General features: G+C 34.9%; 1 protein-coding gene across 2 annotated transcripts in view; it reads left to right on the top strand.

Annotated features, from left to right (window-relative positions):
• The window catches only part of MCPH1 (microcephalin 1), a 61,593-nt gene that overhangs the window by 20,722 nt on the left and 14,539 nt on the right, over positions 1 to 26,332 (top strand). The window contains exon 9 of one of the 2 annotated variants that reach the window (XM_069011473.1): positions 604 to 717. In XM_069011473.1, the coding sequence (XP_068867574.1) occupies positions 604 to 717 (114 nt within the window). Of the gene's footprint in view, positions 1 to 603; positions 1,035 to 26,332 lie in introns of those variants that run through there. The other variant, XM_069011472.1, reaches the window with a different exon arrangement.

The raw sequence follows: 26,332 nt of genomic DNA, 5'->3' as shown, positions 1-26,332 counted from the left end.
TGACGGTATTGAAGAATTAAATGTGTTAATTCATAAAATACATAATGAAAAATAGTGCTTTTTGACAGAGTGCGTTCTTATGGATGGTGCCTTTTGATATATTATAGGTCTGATATGCCTGCATGTGCACAGAATCCTTGCCTGCTAACAATTTGCTAGATTTGCTTGCAAAGCATTTGAGAACAAGTTTCAGACCTTCAGGTCATTTTAGATAAACAAAGTGTGTACCAAAAGCATTGATTTTTAATAAGAAAATCTAGCCACTCATGCTTCATATGCAGATATCTCTATGCAGAGAAATTGCATGTTTTGTAATAAATAGAAAGCAATTTAGCCGATTCTACACTTGTAGTTAATACATGGTTTTCAATATATAGGACATTGGGAGTTTTACAACTCATTTGAAGAGATACTGAAAGATGAAGTCAGATGCTTCAGTGTCATTCCTTTACCCTAACTGAAATACAGTGAAAAAATAACTGGTACAAATTATTAACGAGTATCTTAAGTGTACATAGCACTGTGATATGATAAAATAATTGGTGGCCGTTCCATTTCATAAGATTGCATTTTTCATTTTAAGTTTCTAAATTTGGTTTCTAGGTGATGAAAATGAAGTTTCAGAGTGTCATGTTACTGATGGCTCTTGCAAAAGTTTTAACAAACGAAAGAGTAAGCACACTGGGGGCCTTAAGAAAAGCTGGAAGACTCCAAAAGGTCAGTTTGACTGGACATTTGCTTTGTTAAACTCTTTCGTGGAGGATCATTGACCGACTTCATATGTACAAAAATTAAAATAAATTCTCTTTGCAGTATCAATTTTAAAACTTTCCTGAATCTCACTTTTCTTGATATAATATGCTGATGGTCTTGGTGTATAACCATAAAACTCAGCTTCTGGTAACTTGTGGTGACAGAGTCCATGCCAAGCTGACACCATAGAAGAGGTTGTTGGTAAGCCAGCTCAAACTGAAAAAAGCTGAAAAGCCACTGAAGTTACCTGAAAAGATGCCTGTTCCTTTTGGAGGAGTTACTAAATGCAGCAGGTTTTTTATTTGTTTTATACTGGATCATCACCAGTGGATGTTTCTGCAGAATAAAGATTTATGCATGATTTTCTTTAGGTTCTGGTAAATCTCTTAATTTGGTATTTGAGCTCAGTTTGGCTGTAAAAAAGGGAGAGAGGATTGAGTCAGCATTGAATCCTTTTTTTAAGTGTTTTTCCTTTGTAAAAGTCTTTTAAGTAAATATAAAACTGATCAGGAAAATAAATATTAGTTCTTTTATTCAGTAAATAGCAAGTCAATTAAAATGAGTGCTGAGTTCTTTTGAGAATGGAAAGTCCTAAAGCACTGAAGGATATCTGGTGTCATTAACTATATGAAATGACTTAGGTGTTTCATTGGTAGGTACTGGTGGAGTTTCAAAGAGACTGATCATAGATTTTGATACTTTTTTATGTAAAAGTTTTGTGCAGATGCAATTACTAAGTTGTTCAACATTTTAAACATCCTGAAGAGAGGATATTAATCTCCATGGGCCAGTGATCTCTGGATTAAAATGATTATTTGACTTGTCTGCATTCTACTACTTTTATGTTTTTTAAATATTTATTCCCTTTATTTTCCTAAATATATTATGTGTAAAATTAATATCTAGAATGTAGAATGTATAAATCACTCTATATCCATGTCCTATAGAAGCATTTAAGATAGTGCTATCTCTAGGCTAAAATATCTCTCCAGAATAGTTTCATCTCCTGGCACAGAAATCTGACTAAAGCTGCTACATATAAATCCACAAACCACACTCAGTGGCTCTTTCTAAGGCTATTTGCAGAAAGTGTGCTTGGAGATTTGTCAGGTTTGTTGGTACTGATTCCTTCTCCAGTGAAATTACTCAACAAGAGCATTATACATCAGTGCTAATTTTGACTCGTTTCTCTTAAGATCCCAACGTAATGAATATATAATGAAGAGAAATAAAAAGCAATATGAAATTCTGTTTTACTGTTCCTCTTTGTCAGATCTGGCCTTGCGGTCAGAGGTATCTTTAAATGGTTCTACTTGGTGTCTGCTTGCAAAGCATGCTCTGTGAGGTGTTTAACAGTAGGAAAGTTAAATGGGTGCTAGAGAAAATTCCTATTAAGTGTTTTGAGATGACTTCTTTTATCCATTCATTTTATCTTGCTGATAATACTGTTTCACTCAAATATCAATAAAATAGCAGTGTATAGTTTCATTCATGTCAAGAATGCTTTTTAAAACTAATTTTAAAGGTTTTCATTGTCAGCGTGACTATGCAGATTCATATAGAGACAATTTTGGGGAAGGACAGGTATTTGACTGAAAAATAAAAAAAAATTTCACAAAAAGGTGCCATGTGATTAACCAGGTGCTATGTCTGGCAATGAGACTGGTGCTCTGAAAAGTTTAAATTTTAAGAGAATATTGTTTTGAACAAAATCAGACTCTAAATTTTTATAACTAATTATGTTGCAAAACCTCTCTAGTACCAATCAGAATATGTTCTTGAAGATTTATAAAAAAAACCAAACATTATACACCATTTTTATTTAATACATTTTTCCAGTGGCTACAGTTTAAACATTGCAACATTTTGCTAACTTTGGCAATGTAAAAGTTAAGTTAGAAAATATTAGTTGGTTTCCTTTGCATAAAGAAAGAAGTGGGAGAGAAATGGCACAAATATCTTTAAAAATATTATTTTATTGAATCATAGTATTATGAAGAATTTCCTAATGTTAATTTAAATCTTAAAAGAAACTTTTTGCTAAAAGCAAAACTGCAGAAGAAATGCCATTTCCTGGATACTTTCATGGATGGACATTTCCACAAACGTGACTATGTGAATCTTGAGACAGACCATATTGCTGGGAATCTGTTGTTAAGTGTGATCTGTTAAATTCATTACTTTGCTTCCTAAAATAAGCGACAGCTATGTAAATTGCAGCTATCTTTTTTACAGATAAAGAGTTTGAAATATAATGCCCCCTTAAAAATATTTTAGATGCTTGCTGAATGTAATTCCCAGATAATACTGAAACTGAAACTTTTTCGTGTACTTCAGTTACAACTCATTCACTGTGGTGTATGCTACAGTGAACACTACAATTCTAACTCGTTCAGTACAGTGAACGCATGCCAGTAGGCCTTTGGAGTTCACTATGTGATGGTAAATATTAAAAAAGACATGGAAAAATATCTTTTGGAAATACAACTAGGTCTAAGTCTTAACATTATTTACTTCGCTGGTTCTTTCAATTTTTCATTTGTAGTTTCTTTAATAGAAACCAAGCCATAGGTTCTGTATTTCTCTGCTCTGCTATTGTGTTATGCTTTTGTTTTCTTCAAAACATCATGCAGGTTGAGTTTCTTGTATTTTGTTTTAGCTGAAGTCAAAACCAAGAATGACTTTGTTTAGAAACTTGTATATCACAACTTTAGATTAAAGTACTCATAATTTCTTTTTCTATACTCTTTGTGTTGGCATGCTTACTGCACTGTTAATGTGGAAGATATCTAATCAAATACATGTAAAATTGTAATGTCAACAAGCAAAAGCCACGAAGACAGACCAGTTTATAATGGCAGCTGCAGGTGTGTTTGGGGAAGATAAGTAAGATTTTCAGGAATCTTTAATAGCTGCAGGAAAAAGATTTTTGGATTTAAAACAACACCACCACCCTGAAACCAGGACTTTTGGTATGTTCAAAGGCAGCACATATAAACAAATTTATAAAATCGACTCTTAGTTTTGAGGCAGAGTTGGTAAGGATAAATGCTGTCGATTAATGCTTCTGAATGTCAGCAGGTGGCTTCCCTGGTCTAGAAATCTAAGTTGATGCTACTGGATTGCAGGGATAAAATAAACCCTTTTTGCATTGTGATTTGTTTTTCAATTATTCCATGAAATTGGATTCATAATTCTTTGTTGCTTTGCATAGGGAGGACAAAGTGAAAAAACTAAAATTCATCTTAAAGGCGAAAATGTATTCAAACAAGTTATTTACAGTAGTGGTGAACTACTGGTATGAGGTTGAGTGCTCATTTCATTGCTTATTGTCACAAAAAAGTTTACGTTTATCACAGCGCCTGTTGCATGCCACAAGTTAAATATTTTGTACTTTAAAAAGATCAGAGACTCATTATTATTGACCAGTTAACTGCCATTTTTATCCAAGTAAATATTTGTTTTATAGTTTTAGAGGGATATGAGAAGTGATGAATGTCTTTTAAAGCATCTAAGAGTTTCACGTCACTAGAAATACAATTGGAATAAATTTTAAAATGAAAAAAACCCTTAAAATACTGTTTTCTGAGTGAAAAGAAGAAACTCTTTAACCATGTGAAAAAATGTTTTTTTCATGAGAGATAATTAAAAACATATTTTCACAAAGAAGACTGTATGGATTTAACTGAAATTCCTTCAGTTTTGTTTTTAAACAGATTCATCTTGGCTCATATTTCTGTAGCTCTTGGATTTGGGTGAAGGTACATCAGCACTCTTAAGAGACTTTTTGAGAGAGGATTTTTACAAGCAATCTAAGCTCATGCTGTGGAACAAATAGGGTGAAGCAGGCCATTGTGAGATCCTGTTATCAGAATTTTTTAAATTACTTTATTCATGGCAAAACAAATTTTAATATCCTGAAAAATCTGTAACTATAAAACATGAAGCATCTTGCCAGATATTCAGGAAAGTAGCTTTATGACTATATTTTATATGTGCATTCATAGACTTGTCTTAGATTGTGTTGGTTTAAGGGATAACATCATTTTATGTTTTCCTTCCAGTTTTGATTTGTAGTTGCTTTGAAGAGGTACATATTTTAAATATTGATACTTGAAATGTTACTGGCTTAGAGGCACAAATGAATAGGACAGTGAATTAGACAAGGTGGAAGCATGCAAGTTCATTTAGAGTTAACAATGAAGAAACTGGAACTACCTACCTTTATGGTTTGGGGAAAATGCTTGATGTAATGGGGGTGGTCAGAGGATAGCACTGTGAAGGATGCCTATGAATCCCATGGTTTGAGACAGTTTTAAAAATAATTCTGTATGATTAATCCCATGACTATTTTCACTCAACCTTTGCGAGGTAGTTCTGGTTCTGGACTTCCTCCAGCTAGTGAATTTGTCCCCCACACTTCTCCCACATCAAGTTGAGGGCTTCCAGGACAGGAGCTATACTCTTGGCAACTGCTGCTATACCTTACAGTGCATGCTTTGAGCCATATCCTAATGTCAACAGCTTTGTTATCACCCCTTAGGGATGCTACCATGCCTGACGGGATTATCTCCTGTAGATGAACCCAGTGGGTTGATTCATGACCTTGGGTCACTAGAAATCATTCTCTTTATGACAGGTTTCATATTAGCTATTTGGGACTACCTACTGAAGTGCTGTGGTCTATTTCTTAATTTTAAAAAAGTGTCTTGTAAAATCAGTACCTTTCTATGGCAAAAGGCACATGCTCCTCTCAGCTCAAGCTGTTTCCTGTTGTTCCAGGGACACTGGTTGCTGTTTGGAACACTGGAAATGTGCTATGACAGTGAAACAGGAGGTGGTTGACTGTAGCTTGTCATCTTAGCAGGCAGGATAGTAAAGATCCAGGAACTGAATTTGCCTAAGTTTTTATATTAAATTGTCGCTAAATTTCTGTTTCCTCAACAAATTAACATACTGATTATTTTTCAGACCCTTCTTCTAAAAGAAGACATAGAGGATTAAGTAGATGGAGAGTTTTGATTTTTTTTTGTCCTCATAGAATTAAGGGGAAAAAACACACTGTTTCTTTTTTTTCCCCAGAAGATTAGTAGGTTTGGTGACTTTTTATGTAAGGAGACTGTTTATGAGGCTTCATGTAAAGTCAGAACATATTTTTTATTACTACTTTTAGGCAAGTAGGAAATTGCTCAAGGTCTATTCACAGTGAATGGTAGATAAGGATAAGCACCAAGAATAACATCCTGGAATATCAAGTTATTTGAAGTACATCTATGTCATCTCCATCCTTTTAAATAAAAGTCTGTGGCATTCTTGGATTTAATGGTGGAAGGAAGGCTTAGGTGCAAGAAGCAAATGCAGCTCTTTCTGGCTCAGAGCATGAGGGGAACAGTACATGAGCCTTGTGCAACAAGTCAGATGATAGAGTCCATGCTTGAAGCATACGTCATTGCTGAAGATATATGTATGTATGCTGTTCTTTTCCAGTTTTGAGGTGCACTGTGTTCACAACCATCATGCCAGAAAACCAAGTAATCCACTGGACTGCAGCTGACTTGGCAGAGAATAACTGTAAAATTGAAACTGTTTTCCCTCTTGGGATCAGGAACTATCAGGAGGACAAGCAACTGCTGCTTAGATCCTCTTTTTCTTTTTTTTTTTTTTTTTTTATTTAGCTCTTGGGAAAATGAACACCCTACTTAAACCTGCTGGTGTCTGGCATGACTCTGTAGGCTGGAAATTCTTTTGTTAATGGGTTTCCTTTCTAAATTATAGTCTTGCAGCTCATGAAAATTGTTGAATATCAATCTGAACAAAAGATTTCCTAAACTCCATTTCATCAGCATTTAACGTTTCTTCATCAAGTTTTTGTTTAATAATTTGACAAATATTACCATTCTGTTCTTCATTGGAATTAAACATTTGATAGATTATTGGTGTGATTTTTGTAGAATTGAATTATGAGCTTACAAACAAATCTGTATGGAACATAAATATAAATAGGCAGTCAGTCAAATAGGAAAAAATCTTGCAACACATTACATATGCACTACAAAAATAATTTGTTTTTCAAAGATTTGTCTGCAAGTATGATTAATTCATAATCCTTCAAGATTCTAAAAAAATATTTGGGGGGGGGGGGTGGTTAAAAAATTTTTATTCTACCGTTCCTAATATTGCTGTTGCACTTTAAAGCATGACATAAATATTGTTCAGTTGTTTACCATATGGTCTAGAGGACTGTAAAGCTTTAAGTCAGGTTGTTAGTTATGTGCCAGTTTGGACAAATTCGGAGGAAAATATCCTCTGATAGAAGGCAGGTTACAACCACTCTTCTCCTACCAGGTTCAGGAAAAAAGAAATTTTCCTCGGAGGAAAGTGAAAGAGATAAAAACCTGTTTCTTTAACAAACACGCAGGAAAAGGGTAATAATGCTAAGTAATAAAACCTCTCGCTGTGGAGAGAAACCTGGGAAAATTTTGGAGTTCTTCTGTAGATGTAGTCTCTCTCTCCTCCTCGGAGCTGGGTCAGTTTGGGCCCACCTCCGTGGCCTTGGTGGAAAATTCTCCCAATGTGTTCTGATGTTGAAACAGTCCAGAAGAGAAGAAGTGATATAACCGAAGTCCCAGGAAAACAAAGTTCAACTCTCCATCTCCCTCTGGAGAAAAGGAGCTGAAAGCTGGCTGAAAAGCAAGAAGGGAGCTTCCTCCACTCTTGCTGCTGCAGAAAAAGAGGAGTCTGTGTCCTTGAACAACTGTTTTGAAAAGTTCGCTCCATTTTTTCTCTCTTCCCCCTCTCGGGCTCAGTTTAAAGGCACAAAAAAGCACAAAATTAATTTCTGGGGATAGAGCAGCGATAGGGGATACACATCATAAAGTCACCCCAAGACAGTTATCATAAGCAAGTGGCTTAAAATCTTGTCAGCAAAGTATTTACTGAAGTTTACAATCTTGTATCTTAACACAAAGCTAACATAAATCCTGGCTTGTGTCTTTTGGGCTGCAAACATATTCAGGATTATCTTCCCCTCAAATTCCACTCATTGTTGCATAGTTGGCAGTCTCCAGAAGACTTAAACTATCCAAATTAACTTCACACTTCTAATTGTGCAAACCCACCACATAACAGTTGGGGTAATGCAAAATGGTTTTTTTCCCTCTTAAAATGGTTCCATACCTACAGCTTGCGCAATGGAAATGTGTCTCTGTGTCTCAGTTCTTCTGCCCAATGACCCATTGTGAGCAGAGTTAATGAGCCACTGATGTCTCCAATGAAGTAGCTGAGGCAAACATTCATTTCTAATGAACCGTCGAGGATGGGTGACAACCATCATGACGAAAACTTGAATGCATGGCTGACAAGGTCGTAAATATCAAGCAATTAATTTCACTGGAGCTACTCTACTGTTGCCCACTACCCTTGTGGCTTCTTATCTCACAATAAGGCTATATAAATCTGAAGCTTTATAAAGTGCTTTTAATTGGTCATAAGTCAGCAGTCTGGAGGCATTGTTCACTTCATTAGATCATTATGAGAGTGTAATCAATTTTTTTATTTGAACAGATGAAACAGATTCATTCTATAGCATACTTAATTTTTTGTTGGAATTATTTATAGAAGGGTACAAACTAGTTTTCTTAACCTTGGTGAGGCTGGAGTTAAGGGGTGAAGTTCATCTTGCCTAAAATTTCAGCAGAAAAAAATTTACTGTGCATGACTTTCTCACAGATCATTTGGGAAGGTGAGTATACATTGGGCATTATTTGGTACTAAGGACAGAATTAATTTGTTCCTTAGTGTTGTCTTTAAAATGTTTCTGCTTGCCTATACCAGTTTTCTCTGTAACATAGTATTGCCCCATGATAACCCTGGTTCCTCTTCTTCCTGTCTTTTGACTTTTTTGGGGTAAACATGTACCATTCCTTCACCTGAGCTTTCATCCTAGAATCTAATCATGTTGAAATCTAAACTATAAAGTTCCTTTCTCCTCCCCTTAGCATTCCACTTCATGAGATTCGCTTCTGTCACATTGGTAATCCTGCTGTCTCTTTCTGATACTAGAAAAACGTTCTTCACCCAGAGGGTGGTTGGGCACTGGTACAGGCTCCCCAGAGAAGTGGTCACAGCAGCAAGCCTGACAAGAGTTCAAGAGGTGTTTGAACAACACGCTCAGGCACACATTGTGACTCTTGGGATGTCCTGTGCAGGGCCAGGAGTTGGACTTTGATGAGCCTTCTGGGTGCCTTCCAACCGAGGATATTCTCTGGTTCTATGATTTCCTCAGGTTTCACATAATAAGGTAAAGACATGAAACTTCCCTGGTAAAATACAGTGGAGAACTGGACTGCTGCTTTTCCTGAGTGATGCTGACCAGGAAGTCAATCCCTAGTTTGTACCTGTTGGAAAGGCTTGAGCTTGGAATGAGAATCACTACTGCCTGTGCTTGTAGAATTGATAGTGTCACGCTGATTGATGTAGGAGTTTTTTGGTTGCAGTCAAACGATTGGGAACGAGCATCTCCTCTCCCCTTAATCTTTGGCTATCCTAATAGAAAAAGTCCCTCTCCAGTTTTGCTAATGATCACAGATGGGTAAACCTGTCCTTCAAAGTTGCAGAATGCTGGGAAAGCTATCCCTTGCTACAAAGTTTTCCATGCCTATGGTTGGGGTTCTTTTATTTTTCTTAAATATAGTTGTTAGCTATGATTGGTTGCATTTGGAAAACTGAAAATGTCAGAAAGTTGTAAACTCTGACACTGTTGTCTGAAAAGTCTGAAGCTACTCATTGTCTCTTATCTTGCAAACTGAAGTTCTAGGGGTTCCTATGTCTTCAATTACAGGATTTCTCATTATTTTCTTGTATTTGGCAGTGAAGGAAAAATGATGCCCAGGCACCTGTCACGTCATCTAATTTCTCGGTCTTCTAATAGATTGCTTTGTTTTTCATCTTTCCACATGGCAATATTTGATCTAGTTAGGATGGGCTCATTTTTTCATATCTTTCTAGGACCAAAGCAGAGGTACTATATTTGGTGAAGAAATTACAGTTGAAATTGACTTTTGCAGCTAGAGGAAACTTGAAAAATATCAGTAACAAAGGATTGGTAAGAGAAAGGTCAGCCAGAAAGTAAATTACAGCTTTGAATAATTGCTGTTTAAAAATACTGAATAGTAATCATTCATTACAATTACCAATTATTTTCAGCTATGAGCCACAATTACTTGAATAAATTAATGTTATACTACTTAAAATATGTTTCTAAAAACAGCTTTAAAGTTTTGGGTCCTCATTACAACGTTCTTAAATAGAGGCAGAGTGAAATTAACCTGATATTTTTAATATTCCTATACTACACACAGCTCTGTCTTTTGGCTCATATACTATTAAGACTGAAGATTATTACTTCTGAAATAGAGTTGTAAAGGCCAAAATTGATTATAAGTGTACTAAACCAATTTCAGAACCATCTGATGGACTTCTTTGGAATAGCCAAAGAAAGGGATTTGAAGATTATAAAACAGTATAATATACTCTCCCTTATACTTTCTTTGCTCACACATGCACTGTTTTTTTCCTGCCTGCCTCCCACCCTCCAAAAGTTTTTTATCCCTTGTATATTGGCCAAGCCACGTAGGGTATCTTGTTGAGTCCTGGAGTTGAAGATCTTTTTTCACTCCACTAAAACACATATCTGAGTTTGAGACTACTCTGAGGCTTATTTCTTTCAGAACTTCAGTCAACTCTAAGGCACAAGAGGAGCACTTGGACTAAGTAATATACAATCTGAAAGTGCTATTTATTGGTTGAAATAATTTCTTGAAAAATATTTGAGACGTGGGTTCTTGACTGAAAGACAAAATGAGACCTAATATACATAGGCTTGAATTTTATCAGTCACAAATCTAAACGTATTCCTATCAAATTAATTCTTTGCATAAATACACTTCATTCTTGAGAACTAGTCTGGAAAAACATTTTATGGTCTCATTTTCATTCGTCACTTATGAAAAAAAAAAAAACTTATGACAAGCTTAACGAAGCAAAATTTGAGTTCACCTTCTTGAAAAGCAGGTTGTACAAAACAGGACTTTTTTCTTCTTGTCCTTCATCTCCAAGAAACACCAGCTCAAATTTAGAGGAGAGAAAGAATACATTTTGATGTTGGATACCTCTTTTGTGGTGTAGGTCAGTTAACATACAGGAAGTAACACTTTTAAGTACTGGGGAGATTTACTAATACTGTTTCCTTCTAGCTACTGAAATGAATGTTTTATATTTCAGATGACTTAGAAAAACCTTGTTGTTGGCAGACAGTAAAGAAGTACTTAATGCAACTGTGCTTCTAAGAAATATATAAAGGAAAGCTGAAGCTGTCATTTATAACAGTCTGTATTCCAGACCTCAAAAATAACTCAGAAAGGAGTGTGTGCTCTGACTCAGGGTACGGATATGCAACTCTTCAGGATTCAGAGATTAATGGTAAATAAAAGAACCAGTTAACTTAATACCACCTTTTCCAGTGTTTTATTAATAATAATCCTGCTATAAAACATGCATTAGAACTCATAATGATGCTCACCAGATGTCTTTTTGCTGGTCAGAAAACTAAATGCTAACTCATTTTTTTTTTTAAATAAAAGCAACATGTAAAATGAAACAGACAGAAAAAGCACAGAAGAAAAATTGCATATTGGGGGGTGGGGGAGAAAGCAATTAACTTGAAAAATGTAGAACTGAAAATTAGAACATAGTTTGGCTAAGTTTTCCACTTGGTAACTGTAATTAAAGAGAACTGCTTGTCTTATTGAAGCAATAAAACAAAATATTGTCTGCTTAGCAAATGACCTTTAACTTGCAAAAATATGCAGTTCTGAATGCAAATGAAATAATAGCTTGGAAGAAATTAAATTTATTTCTAATTTCTACATTTTGTGTGCACCCTCCTGCATTCTTAAGTCTTTGAATCACTTCTAAGTGCACTGACAAGACATTTGTTCAGCATACTCACTGCATCATCTTGTACACGATGTGTTGTAACATAAAATCTGCAATTCAAAAGCTGACCTTGCAGGGTAAGGTCAGGACAGGCTGTAGATTTCCCAATTTGTGTGGATCCAGTATTTTTTGTTACCTATAGACAAGGTATTAAGGAACTGCTAACAAACATTTTTGCTCTGAAGCTGAAGAAGCAGCTGTAGGATCTCAAGCTGCTCTGGCCTTGGTTTATAGTATTGCTTCTTTTTAACCCAAGTTTGGCAAAAATAGTGGTATGATTAGTAATACTTTCATAACATTTATTAAAAAATTGCGAGAAAGGTTATTTTTCTGCACATTCTGAACTGACACATCAGGATCTAGCTTTAGAGCTAATACTATACAAAGACCCTCAAGAACCTAGTGCAATTGCTTTGTGTGGATTTAACTCCAGACTTTTAGACAAGGAGGTTGATTTTGATGGCAATGAGGCGTGGCTGCAGGTAGTAAAGAAGAATGTCACGACCATGCTGAAACATACACATTTGACGTAGATGAGTTCTTCCACCCAGAAAGACTGGATAGATCAAAGCAAAAGCTTGCTTAATTAAGCCTTGTTTTTGCCCTTCCCAGGCAGTTACATCCCAGAATCCTTTAATGCTCATGAGTTTATGGAGAGTTATGGAGATCCTACCATGTGTATTAAGACAGCATGAGGCATATACTCATAATTGTCTAATGTGGTATCACGTCTGATTCTAATCATCTCACCTAACCTGTGCAGTAATGTACAGTCCTTTGGACACAAGAGCCCTTACTCATTGTGTTACTAGATGCCCTTTTTGAGTGTTTATTCTCAAATTTTGTGTATGTATATGATAGATATATTTGATGTATCTTGTTGCATTGTCATTATTTTTATTCAAATTCTTTATGTGTAAAACTCCAGTGTAGAATTGAGTTGGAACTTCCAAAAGCAATTAAATGTGACTGCTTGTTTGGAGTTGGAAGTAATGCAGTAGAAATTCTTTTGGCTAAGAATAGAACCAAATTTGATCAAGATAAGTTCATATTATCTTCTTTTCAACTGTCAGTCTATCAGTAGAGTAAGATTTCATCAGTAAGTATTGCTGGTAATGTTAGAATTTGGAAACTTTATTTCCAAAAATACTGCATAGAATTTCTTTCAAATATTTCAGTGCAAAAGTTTCGTCCTTTTTTCTTTTGAAGTTTTATTCCATTTTATTGTTATTTGGGTTTATATTTTCACATTGTATACATATTCAGTGTGAAGTATTCAGTAGAGCTTACATAGTCTGGTCTGAGTGCATGTTTATCATGAATTTAAAAAATTATTGAATATGCTGCATTACATTGCTTCTGAAGACTTCAATAGTATCTGGATTTTGTGGTTGAAATTATCATGTGGTGTTGAAATGACTACTACTTGTGTTATCATTAATACCTGCCTTGTCAATGGTATCTAAATTGTGTTTTATTTATGCAAAGAACAGTCATGGTGCACATAATTTGTCTACATTCTGTTAGTTTAATAGTCTACACAGGTAATTCCAACTCCATTCTTAAATGTGAAAGTTTACTAGGTCTTTCAATAGAGAACAGTTCTGTACTGATAACAGAGGTCAGATGGAATTGCATCAGAGTTCTCTCATTTGTTCTTTGATTCATTACTGGGTAAAATTAGTTGCCCTGATTTTTTTTTTTCCTATGCTCACAATTCGAAATATTTTTGTGCTCTCAGCTCAGTACATTACTCAAAGGAAACTGAATTTTAGCAGAGACTTTGGGAGCTTACCACTTGTGGTTAATATATTGGGGGGCAGAAGTGGGAATTAGTATGTCATATGGAGCAGTAGCTATGGAGAAATAATTTAAATTCATATAATGGTTTTGAAAATTAGGAGTTTTTTGAAATCATTGTATAAAATTCAGTCAGTCTGCTTTTTCTACAAAATTAAAATGTTTGTGTATATTTATTTGTGCATGTTTATGTAGCTACAAGTAATTCTTAGCTAAGATGATCAAAACCTCTTACATGTGTTTTTTGATTATCATGTTCTGTATAGTTATGTATTTCTCTGATACTGCTAAAAGTCATGTTCTATCCTGCCTCTGTGCATACTGGAGGCTTTCCTGGTCAGTGGTGATGAACTTCCTCCTCTTCTGACCTCTGTTATAATAATTCCTCCCAAGCTTATTTAAAGTCCATAGGGGACAAACATTCCTGCTTCTCACATAAGCTATGGGGGGTATTGCAGGAGAAGAGAAGGGTGCTTTTTAAAGTGTCTCAGAATTGCTGATTTGAGGATTGCTGTATTCTTTGAGTATACCCTGTGTGTTACATTACTTGGACAACTTTTATTCACTAGAAAATACTGAAGAGTGAAAGAATGTTTACTTAACCTTGACATAAAATATTGATGTTGTACCAAAACCCCCCAAAAAATACACTATCAAAATAAAAACAAAATCATTAAAATTATATTTTACAATAAATATACTCTTCTTTCTGAAGCATCCCAGCCAGTGTCTGCCTTTCTTTTGGAATAAACTGGAATTTTAAATTACAGGTTTTCTTTGTTGTAGGTAAGCTACCTTTTCCTTTCCATCTGATGAAAAGGAAAAGTCAGTAGACCAATACTGTTCTTATTTCTGTGGCATCTCAGGCTGGAAATCCTTTGCTTTTTGTTTTTACTAAAAAAAGCATTCCTGTCTTCTGCTATATCATATGCTTTGACATAAAACATGATTGAAGAGTTTTCCTTCCTTCCATGTCCTCAAAGTTTAATATTTCTAGAATATGTGTTAATTAGTATAGACTCTTCTCCAGGTGATACTATAGTTATGGAGTAGTTTACACCTTTTAATATAACATTTTCTAACAAGGTTTTTTCGAAGGGTTTTTTTTTTCAGATTTTTGATGTTTTCTTGTTTCTTTCATGTCTCTACCCAACAAGGACACTAGTTGCAACAAGTATGTCTTCTGAGTAAGTATTAACTGTTTTGGCTCTTTATTCAGCCCACCATTTAAACTTGAATGTTGATAATTTTTTTATGCCTATAGAAAATGAAATTTATCTTTGGGCTCTGCACTTTATTTCTTTCTGTATTCTAGCTAGGAACTTGTACATGCATGCATAGGTCATTGTTATTTGCACGGTATATGTATGTCTTTGTTGCAGTGGTGCAGACTGAAGCAGTTCCATAAGCGAGTTCAACAGGGCTTCAGAGCAATAAAACTAAAATCTTAAGCAAGTTTTGAATTTTTATGAAGGAAATGTAAATAGTAGTTGTAAATGGTTCGGTCCAACACAGCCTTTTCACCATACATTTTAATTCTTTCTATTTAAAAAGTCATAATCTGAAACATCAGTTTAAAATGTTTTATTTCATATGAATAGTTGCAGAATAAATATCAGTTGTAGGCTTTTTAGCGACTTAGTTTCAAAACATTAGAAGCAACTGCCGCTGCATATTTTGGGGGAGAGTTAATATTCTGGCATGCTCTTATCATTCTCTTAAAAGTCTTACAGCATAAGGAACATCCAACAAAAACATGATTCCATATTTTATACTACACTTGCTTACAGTTTTTGAATTCTTTTTCAAAACTCAGGATATTTATACTACCCAAAAATCTGTTTCAGGTTTGATATAACTAAATGCTGACAGTAACACAGATAAAAATACTCAGAAACAGCACTTAGTGGCTATGCTTTCAGAAGTTTTTTGTAAAAGGTCGTCAATAGCTATTAACAAGTATAGTTATGTATGTCAGAAACATAAAATGGAATTAATAGTTTTCTTCTGTTTAATGTGCCTGGATGCTAGTAACACCAGGACTAGAAAATGAACTTCACAAGTCATGCAATGCAGGATCGCTGTAGAGGAGGTAAAGATCATCTCTACAGTGCAGATAGGGGAAAACAGAGGCTCTGGTATGCCTAAAAGAGGAGAACAAATCCTGCTTCAGCTGGGGTTTTTTTGTTTTTTTTAAGAGGTCATTAATATATTATTTCTTTTATGTTCTTATATGTTGACTTTTCCCACTACCCAATTACTATTTCATTAAATTAAATTGTCTGGGGATAACAATTGCTTTTTGTCAGAGCCTTTTCATTAAGGCTGCTTTTGGCTGTCTACAACTGTAGGCATTCATCAACTTGTAAATGGGTGAAGGGAAAGGGACTGCTTCTGAAAGAACTAAAGAACAGAAAAGAGCCCTCCAAAATACAACCCAGTGGTCAAAAGCCAATTCTACTTACCAGTAGCTACAGCCTCAAAAGTGGTTCATTAGAATTTACATTTTAAGATGCATGAGTTCAATGGTTTCATGGCATTGGGTTTTGAGATTATATTAAATGCTGCTCACTGATTCACAGCCACCAGCTACCTAATCTTCTGATTTAAAAATAGAGTGAAATTTTGCTGTAAATTTTCCTCCCCTAGTTTTTGCAGCTGTCTCAAGTGTAAACTGGTGAGTTTTCTCTGCAGTTTGTAAGACATCTTCAATTCAAGAAGATGTACAATTCAATTCTGTACAACAGAAGTTTTTCTTCTCATTGTAAGGAATTTTGTGTAGACACAGGAAGAACTAAGAAACGGTTCAGGTAGGGCATGGGAGCATGCAGGGCCAGCCCCTATGGGTTGCAATGTTGCAAAAACATTCACTTGTAGGCTATGCCAAGCTAAACCTCACAAAATGAAAAGGGAATACTAAATAGTCTAGAAACAATCAAAGCTGTATAGCCAAGGCCAGAATTCATACCAGAGAGAGGGTCAGTCATTTGATTTTTTAAGTATTTCAACATACAATATCACTTTTTGACTTAATTGTGAGATTAATTTGCTGCACTGTTTTCACTACGCATTTTTTTGTTTTAAACTTCTTGAAAAATAGATTGCTCTAATTTTTGTGAAGAATTTTTTTGCAGTTTTGTTGGGATTCTGCTATGTAGTGTTTGTTTTAGCTGAGATATTTTGAGAGTTTTAACAGACTTCTCTTCTGTGGAGTTAAATGTAGTGAGAATGAAGCAACCCCAGAGGTTTCTGGAGATGGTCTGATTGTACTTGCATTGTGTCTGTGATTAATTTACGTGTTTTGCCTTAAAGGCTCACCCCTGTGATAGGTGTGACTGTGTTCAAGGTTCTGCCTAATTGCTTTATCTTGTGCTACATGGACATTTCAAAGTCAGTGTGGGGAGCAGAGGGACCACCAGAATTTTGCTTTCATTTACAGACTTTAACGATCATTTATAATTGTAAAAATAATCATTAATAAGAGCAGTAAATTGTTATCATGCAAGAGCTTTTCTCTGATGATACCAAGGTCTTTCTGCTTTCATAATTATATATTTATGTCCTCCTGCGTAGCTACGTAGAGAGCTCAAATTAGAATTCCAGCTATAGATGACCATTCTGGAATTTATGTTTAATTTTATATATTTCATTATAATTGTATTTAAGGATAAGTGAATTTTTAATTGAAACATTGGCATAGATGTGTAGGTAGCAAGCCAGATAGAACTTCAGGACTTCTCTCTAAATTTAGACACAGAATTATTCAGATGCTGAAAATCTGGTGCTTCCTAATGAAAAACTGTTAAGTGTCCTGTGTCGAAAGGTTTGCATTTCTTGGTAATATTTTTTTTTTAGTACTACAAAAGAAACCAAGAATTAGGCTCTGTTGTGTTGGGCATTGTACATAAACAACATAATAGATAATTCTGCACTCAAAAGCTTTTATTTAAACAGACAAGATAGATATGAGGGGCAAAAGGGCTTTGATGAGCAAGTAGATGTTGATGCCTTTTCTTGGTCTTAAAATCAAGAGTCAAACATGGTTAGAAGGGAAAAAGGGATTTTACCTTGGTATTTAATTAAGGATCCTTAAGTGCACATGTCCAGTTTGAATGCACCGAAATGCACACCACAATGCACCCCCAAAAGATCTGGTGTAACATTATAGGTTTTACTAATTAGCATATCTATCAAAAATTCCCCAATGAGAGGCTTGACTGAGGCCCCCCCCCCCACCCACCCCCCAAGGAACCTTCTCTTGGATGGGATGGTTCTATCTTAGTTTACAGAATGTGTTCTGGAGAGGACCATGGGGTCTGGGGCACACTAACCCCTACCTACAAAGCTTCTAAAATGTTTAGTCTCCTAGCTGAACAAACAAGTCTAAGAATGTAGGAAAAAAGCACTAAGAATACAGAAGTTGTAAAAAAGGTATAACAGGGGTATAAAAGAGAAGGCAAAAAATCATCATGGCATCATGTGATTGTGTGATAATGGAAGAAGGTCTGTTTGGACTCTGTGGAGAGGCTAATGAATTTAGGGCTAGCAAGTGGGTAGAGGCTTAGTGAGAAAAGGATAAAAAACGATTGGGGGAAAAGACATGAGGTGAATTTGAGTTAATTTGTATTGTGTGTATATGATTTCATAATTCTGCCTTCCTCCATTCAATTTTGTATGGGTTTTTTTACCTTTTCTTCTTTTTAGGAAGCAAAATACAGTAATTCAGGTAGTGAATAAACTTGGAGACTTTTTGTTCTCAGATGAAGTGTGTGAAACATCAAGTCACGTAGTTACTGGGAGCCCTTGTCATACCTTGAATGTTATGCTGGGAATTACTCGTGGGTGTTGGATTGTTTCTTATGAATGGGTGAGAAATGCTTTTTAATTTTACTACACAATAAATTAAATTTATTTTGTATAGCTGAAATATCAACCATGTTTGTGTCCATATTACATACAATATTGCCAATGTTAAGATATTCAGGTTTATGTAGAGTTAGTTCAATTAGATGAAATTTGTCTGTATGAAGATCTGTTAGTTACAGTTTTTCAGTGCTTAATTTAGCCAAAGTATTCCTGTATTGTTTCTCATTATGTATTTTAGAAAGGCCCAAGGTCTTATCTCATGGATGAGAAACTCATGTCCCATGCATTATTTTTGGACAGATTAATTTCTGCTCAACATTAGCCAACTCACATTATTCAGATTGACTTTTTTATATCCTGATATGCTTCTGTTATGTTCTGAAACATTTATTGTATTCAGCATTGGTAAAAATGAAGGGAAATTCTTAGATATTTTGCTGCAAGTGGGAAAAAATGTAGAATAGAAATAGTAGTGACTGGGTGGGGAACTTATCTGTCAGCCCAGCCTTAAGCCATTTCAACTGCTCACAGTAATAATAGAGATTAACCACTCAATCTGACATTGCAGATGACTGTTTCTCAGCTTTCCTCATGTTTCCAGAGCTATAAAACATAGATGTTGAAATTTATATGGAAATAGCTCTTCATCTTATACAGAAAAGGGTTGTTGAATTAATAAATTTCTTGGTTTCCTCTTTCTTATAAATACTTCAAAATTTTCTTGTTGGGTAGAAAATAAACTGCCGCCTTTTTGTTTTCAAGATGTCTGGCACTTACCAGTATGAAGCTTGGTAAGTGGGATATATATGGGATATATATGTAGTTATCTGAAGTTGTTGTGGCATACTTCAGGTTTTTCAGAAATTCTTGGTGATTAATGTCTCTTGGAATGGAGGGTTTGCATCTTTGGTCACCTTAAGGATCCAGTAATGTGCCTTTGTGGCAAAAGAAGACTAATAGTATCCTTGGCTGCATTCAGAGGAACATATTTGAGCAGGGGGTTTGGAGAAGAAAATCTCCACAGACTCATTCCAGCCTACCATATGATTCCTTGCATCTACTAAATAAATACACTGAATTATCTGTCCCACACTTAGCTTTGTATGGAGCATTCAACAAGTCACTACATAATTGCTGTAAGTTACTTTTTCATAACAGGGTACTCAAACATGAAAGCTGCATTCTTCCTTGATAAAAAGCTTCAAATAACTACTAAGATAGCTAGAGATGGAGAAAACTACTACAAAATAGTTTCCTGTCTTTGTACATAAGGCAGTATTTGGATAATCAGTTTTCCAACAAGCGCTGTCCTAGAATTTCATTGCCCTTTTTATGCCCTGCACTTCTGTGAACAAATGCATGGTGAAAATATCTATCTATGCTCTTCATAGACCAGTATTGATTGGAAATGTTGTCCTCCTCTCTTACAGCTTGCCTTGTAGACTCATCACAGGATCATCTGTATCCCTCATATAATACCAGTAAGTTGAATGAAATTGTTCCAAGGATTAGTTTTTTCCTGTAGATGTTATTGGATCAAATGCTGATGCTGCTTTCACTCATTTTATGGAGCTGCTATTAAAGTTCTGAAGTTACTGGGAGAGACACATGAGAAAGAATAAGAGAAGAACTCCACATCTCCAGATCAAAAGTTCATTTAATCTTGTAGTATCTGCTTATCTGGAAGATTGCTATTTTTATTATTTTTAGAACTGTGCTTATATCTTTCACCAAGACTGGCTCCAACTTTGCCCATAAATGTGTATTCCCTCAATTAATTAATTAATTAATTTCACTGACATAAAACTGAGCTTTGAACTTTTTAAAAAAATTATTTCTTAGCCTGGTTAAATCATTGAATCATATCATGTAAGAGCATTATTGTCTTATTTCTAATTGTGTCAATGGCATAATTTTGCCATCTTTTTACCCAAATTGGTTAACTAGAGAAGAGAAAACTGAAGCCTTACCTAGCCAGAATGAGGAATTCAGTAGAAAATTTTAGTCAGGAAAATTTTATTTAAGAAAATAATCATCTCCTTTTATTGATGCTGCATAACTCAATCCTTTAAATGTAATGAATCCTACCATTAGTATTTTCACTGATAAAATAGTTCAAATTGGATAATTAAAATAATCAATCAATCTGCATAAATTAATAATACCTTTTTAACATGGTCTCCCTTTTGAGCAATGATGATTGTCTTTTGGAAGATGTTTATCATCATTTTAAGAAGCTGTTTGCCTCTGCCTTTTGACTTGTAATGTGGAGATAATTTAGGCTGAATGGTTTTTTTCTTCTGAGAAAAACTGAAAATGTTATTTTTAAAGATGGATGTTGGAGAAATACCAAATTTAACATCAGACTTTTAATCTTCATAGCACTCCATTTGCGTATTTCAAGATGAATTATTCGAGTACAAATACCATATGATCATCATTCAGTGTGCTAGCTGGATAGGTAAGAGACTGAATAATAACTAATCACATGGTGTGTTTTCAGACCCTTGAGAACCTGATGTTTGCTATGCCATTTCCTATATGTTGTGAATAAAAGAACATAGCTGATACGGATATGCAGATGAAAATTCTTCCCCAAAGCTAAACTTGTTGCTGTATAACCTGCAGGACGCTTATTGGAGCTCCATGCCATACAGGTTGCATGCTGCCAAGTTAGACAAAATAGCCCATACTTGAGTGTTACAGCGGGGATTACTGTAACACGCATATATCAAACCAGGAGTCCCGTGGAAAAGAAATATATACGGACGGATTCTTGCTAGATGTTTCAGAGATGTTTATTTCCCCAGCCGCATGGCCGGGCTCTGCCGAGAGACTCTGCCACAGTCACAGGACCCGAGCTGCTTTGCCCGCGCAGGGGAACACAAACCAACCCATGGGGAACGAGGCTGAGCAGGGGCAGGGAAACCCCGTGCCTCCCCCCCAGGGCCCCTCTCCCAGGGCTACATGGCGGGGGTGGAGACCCCCACACTTGAGCAGGAAGTAACAGAAGATTAATCACTTTAATTCTAGAGTCCAAAGCCAAAGGAAAACATTCTTTAACTTTGTAAGAAGTCCACAGAAAAACTATGCTTTTCCCACTCTTGTCTTCCCCCCCTATATCCTCCTAACTTTGATTCTCCATGACCAGCAGGACTATTCTACTAGAATCTGATACATTCTTAATATTTCAGTGTTATCTTTAATTTTCCTAACTTCTGATACTTCTATATCCAGCATTCATATCTGATCCTTACTGTACTGCTTTATCATTACATTTTAAGCTCTTTTGTAACTACACCTTTGAAAACTTCTAGATAGCTCTTTCTTCTCAATAGAAACACACATTCTGAAGAATTTCAGTTGAGAATAATATTGCAAATCTTAACTCCTTTTTGAATTACACGAATCTGAAGCATTTTTTGGTGTTGCTGTGAAAATATACTGGTTGAAAATTTGCCAGAGTCATAATCAAACTTTCAGTGACTTGGAATGAAAAGCTCTTGTCTTTGTTTTCATGAAAACTGAATGTTTTAGTGAGTGGTGACCTAATTATTTACTGCAGGACCTGTTCATGAACTCAGCATCTAATTTTCTTTTTATCTAGGAAAGTAGATATGATGCCTTTGTATTCACTTCCAGAACCATGATAGACAAGCATTAATCCATCTTTTGTTAAGACAAACAAATTTCATTTCTAAACAAAATTCTGTAAATACTACAAGGGTTGATAGGGGTCATTGCTGTAGAATTGGCCTGGAAAATGAAATAGGATTACTTAATCATAACTAATCGTTTGGGTTTACATTTTAATCTATTTGGGTTGTTTTCCAGCTACTTTTGATACAAACATAATTTTGGTACTATAAGGACATGATGTATGTGTAATACAGCATGGTACATCTGTTCCTGCTCAAGTTTATTTATGAAGAATTTATTTTAATGTAGTATGTCTCTATGAATTTTATTAAAAGTTACAATTTTCTTGGTTCAGTTAAAGTTGATTTATATTGTGATTAAAAGAGAAATTACATTAACAAGTTTCTTTTGTGTTCAATAATTATATACAGCTATAAAGCTAAGAGGCTTTGATATTCTTACTGTAAATTGTTAAAAGTAATTGTAAAAAATATACATAGGTACCACCCTAAAATTTCTATTTTACAATCCTAAGTTGCAGTCTTAACTGTGTGTTTTTAAGAAGTTACCATACTTTTCTTAGCTGAACACTGCAGTGCATTATTAGGTTTTGAATATTTTTTAAAGGTCATTGATTTATTAATGTGATTAACTCTTATTTTCATGTTTGGTATGATATAATGACTAGAAATTATTTTCTTTTTTTACAGCTGTTGCATTTTCAAATATTTGATTGTTCTTTTTTTAAAAGTAAACATAATATTCTTTGGATGTTTTGTAACTGAATATAGCAAGAAGTCTAAAGATATGGTGTTTTTTATTATCAGCAAAAAATCACTGTTCATTTCCAATAGCCTGCAAGATTGGACACCTCTCCTCACAAGTCAAACATCTCTTGTCACATCACACAAGGCACCAGCTTTTGTAGAAGTTCACATTAGAGGTTATTGGAGTCCCTGGAAGTCATCAGGCATAAGACACTTTAGACTGAAAACTATAGAACTTACTTAGAAAATAATTTTTTTATGAAAACTGAATTTGAAATTTACTTCTTGTAGCAACAGATTTGGGCCAAAAGAGCCCTTTACAGAAACGTATTTTCTTACATACAATTAGGGCATTTTATAAGGTTTACATTGCTAGTTCATGATCAATCTGTTCAGCTTAGAATTTTCCATTAGTGAGCTGTAACATTGTAAAGGATAACTGTACCATGCTTAAAATATATAATGACAGTTTTTATCTACGGGGACTATTTCATAGACTTGCTCGTGAATTTTGTGAGGTAACATTTTATAATTTAAATTTAAACTGCATTTGCATGGCAGAGTATTTCAGTTACTGTGAATCAAGCATGGGAAAAATTTGAGGCACTGATGAAATTCAGCTTGTTCTAAGATGAATAATGACAACTGTTTAATAGTGCATGGCTGTGCTAACAGACTTCATCTATTTGAAATGGCTAGAGAACTATTTAGGAAAAATATGAGAGAGGTAGAATTATCCTAAAACAGGGATTTGCTTTCTGATAAATTCCATATATCCCATTTTGGGGGGTATATGTATGCTTCTTGTTCAGTTAGCTTAGCTTGCTCTAGGAACAGCAGGGTGTCCCACTGCTGGTTGGTAACATTTCTTTTTTTGACTCCAACTTAAGGGGTGCCAGATGGCAACTATAGAAGAGATATTGTGAAGCTCAATACCTGTAAAAGGGAAAAGATGTTGAATTGAGTGACAGTGGACAAACGTGGCAAAGAAGATACAAGTGGTTTACCTCTCTGAGAAGCTTCATGGCTCACCACTGATAAAACCAATAAGGAAAATAATCTCATCTTCCTTTAGAATGGGCTTCAGAATTTAGACTATCTACAAATTAGGAGTCCTTGATATGACTCAAGGGTGGAGCCAATTTAGGACTGTGTCTTTATCCATTTTCCCATTAAGACAGTGCTTTTACCAATTGAGAGATAGTATTTGAATACTCTCCATGGGGCTTTTAATATTATAGTCAACCAACTGCAAGTTATGATAAATTGTTCTGAAGAATGTTTTGAAAATCAATCCGTAAAAAATGCTGGATGGAGTAGTTTGGGGAATGTTTTGCGAAAAAAAATAATAAAAATACTGTATTTCAGAAATTGAAAATACAGCCATTTTAAGTTGTTTTTTTCTGTTGACCATTTGGTGCTGGCCCTAATGAGAACAGAAGTCTGCAAGTAGTCCACAGAATTAGGATTACTAGCCTCTAAAGATCATATTGATCCAGTGTTTCAGAGCTCAGTTGAACACAAATGATTATGTATTTTCTAGAGAGTCAGTGTTCTGCAGTCTTTTTTTTTGCTCTAGAGTATGACACTGATAAAGGAGGATACCAAGGAGAAAGAAATTGAGTTATTCTTGTTTGCAGGATGATTTATATATGTAGTGTGGATTCTATGCAATAGTTGCATAATCCTTGTCAGTAGTAGGGATCCAGTATTGTTTGACATCTTCATTTATGATCTGGATGATGGGGAAGAATGCACCCTCAGCAAGTTTGCAGATGTTAGAAAACTGTGAGGAGTATTTGATACACCAGATGGGTGTTCCTGTTCAGAGGAACTTTGACAAGCTGGAGAAATGAGCCAACAGGAACCTTGTGAAGTTCAGGGATTACTGAGCTGAGAGAACAAAACTGATATATTATGACTTTCCTTTTCAAATTTTTGCTCTATGTATTGTGATTTTTAAATAGTTGACTTTTCTAATATCTTCACACTGTTTTAAAATTTAATATAGCTATCCATAGAAGTACAACTGATATTTCAATGGTTTGTTTTAGTTATAAAATTGGTATCTTTCTGATTTCTTGATTTTTCAGCAAATCATTTGTTTTGGGTAAATGAAATAGCAAACCAACTATTGTAACAGCACTGTCACTTCTAACTGCACATTCAGAAAGTTTATTTTAGAAATTTTAAGCTTCTACTTACCACTTATTTTATTTTAGGTTCTGTGGTCTTTGGAATTAGGCCATTGGATCTCAGAGGAGCCATATGAGCTTTCATCCAGCTTCCCTGTGGCTCCTGTAAGTGTAATGGTCCTTTAAGCTTGTGAACCTTCTTTTGTTTATCTGGGAAATGATTTGTCCTCTAACTAGGTTTTGTGAATAAGAAAGCCTACTAGAAAAATATTTTTTTAGAGCAAGTACTGTGAGGAGTTATTTTCTTCTTTGTCCACTACTTTTTGAAATGTGTGCAAAAACTTTGGTACATGTGGAAAATGCAAAATACTGATTCACCAATTAACACCTGGATAAACCAGCATCTCATCGAAGTATTAATGTACTTTAATTTTATTTCTATCTGTACCTGTATACAAACTGGAGAGGCATGTTATTGCCAAATGGAAAGATTTTCAGGTCATGCAGGTCTCAATTTTTTTGGCCCAGAAATTACTTGGGCAATGGAAAATTACTGCGGTCTTCTAGAACTGCTAAGTAGGAAAAAATGAAGCATTTTTCCTGCCTCTAATAGTCATTCTCAAGTACTGAAAATGGAACCAGTGCAAAAGTGGGTATGTGGGGGCATGATGTACCTGTGTAGACCTCAGTCCACTTCATGTATCGTAATTGATTAAACAGGAATTTTATTTTGGTTTCAAAACAAGTAGAATTCTATTTGGTTACTAGTCAGTCATTCCAATAATTTTCCCTCTACTGAATTCATGTCTGCAATTTATTTCTCAAAGTTTCATACAGGCTTTGAAGAAAGAACAGTTAATGGGGTATGAAATTTATTTTTACTGCAATTTTATTAACTTCTGTTTAAGATTCTTTCTAAATCTATAACTTAGGTAAATTTACATATTCAACATGAAGCTTTATTTCACTATTGTAAGTTGTATGTTCTCAAAGTTTAGGGAAACTTTAGCAGTTATTCTCAAATATGCCTAAAGAAATTTAATTATTCATTATAATTTCATATTTTTTCTAAAAGGAGAAAGTGGATTGTTTTATGTATTCAAATAGAGTAAGAATGGTAAAAGTGTGAAAAATAAATAAGAAGCACGTTCTTTTTTTTCCCTTTTCTGTATTTCTATGAAAAAATCGACACTGAATTTCATGTTAAGTTGCTTTGAGTTTTCTGTTTCTTTTCAGACTACCTTGATTAATAATAAAGTATGCTATCAGTAACAATGTACATAGCATTCTTTACAAGTGATTCCTCTTGGGGCTGTATTTTAGATTCCATTTAGAGGTTTTATTCCTAAAGCAGAAGTAAGCAGAATTTGAGAGATG

The sequence above is a fragment of the Aphelocoma coerulescens genome, chromosome 3 (genome assembly GCF_041296385.1).
Source record: "Aphelocoma coerulescens isolate FSJ_1873_10779 chromosome 3, UR_Acoe_1.0, whole genome shotgun sequence".
NCBI lineage: Eukaryota > Metazoa > Chordata > Aves > Passeriformes > Corvidae > Aphelocoma > Aphelocoma coerulescens.
Note: the sequence above shows the minus strand (reverse complement) of the source record. Positions and strands in the feature narration are given on the sequence as shown.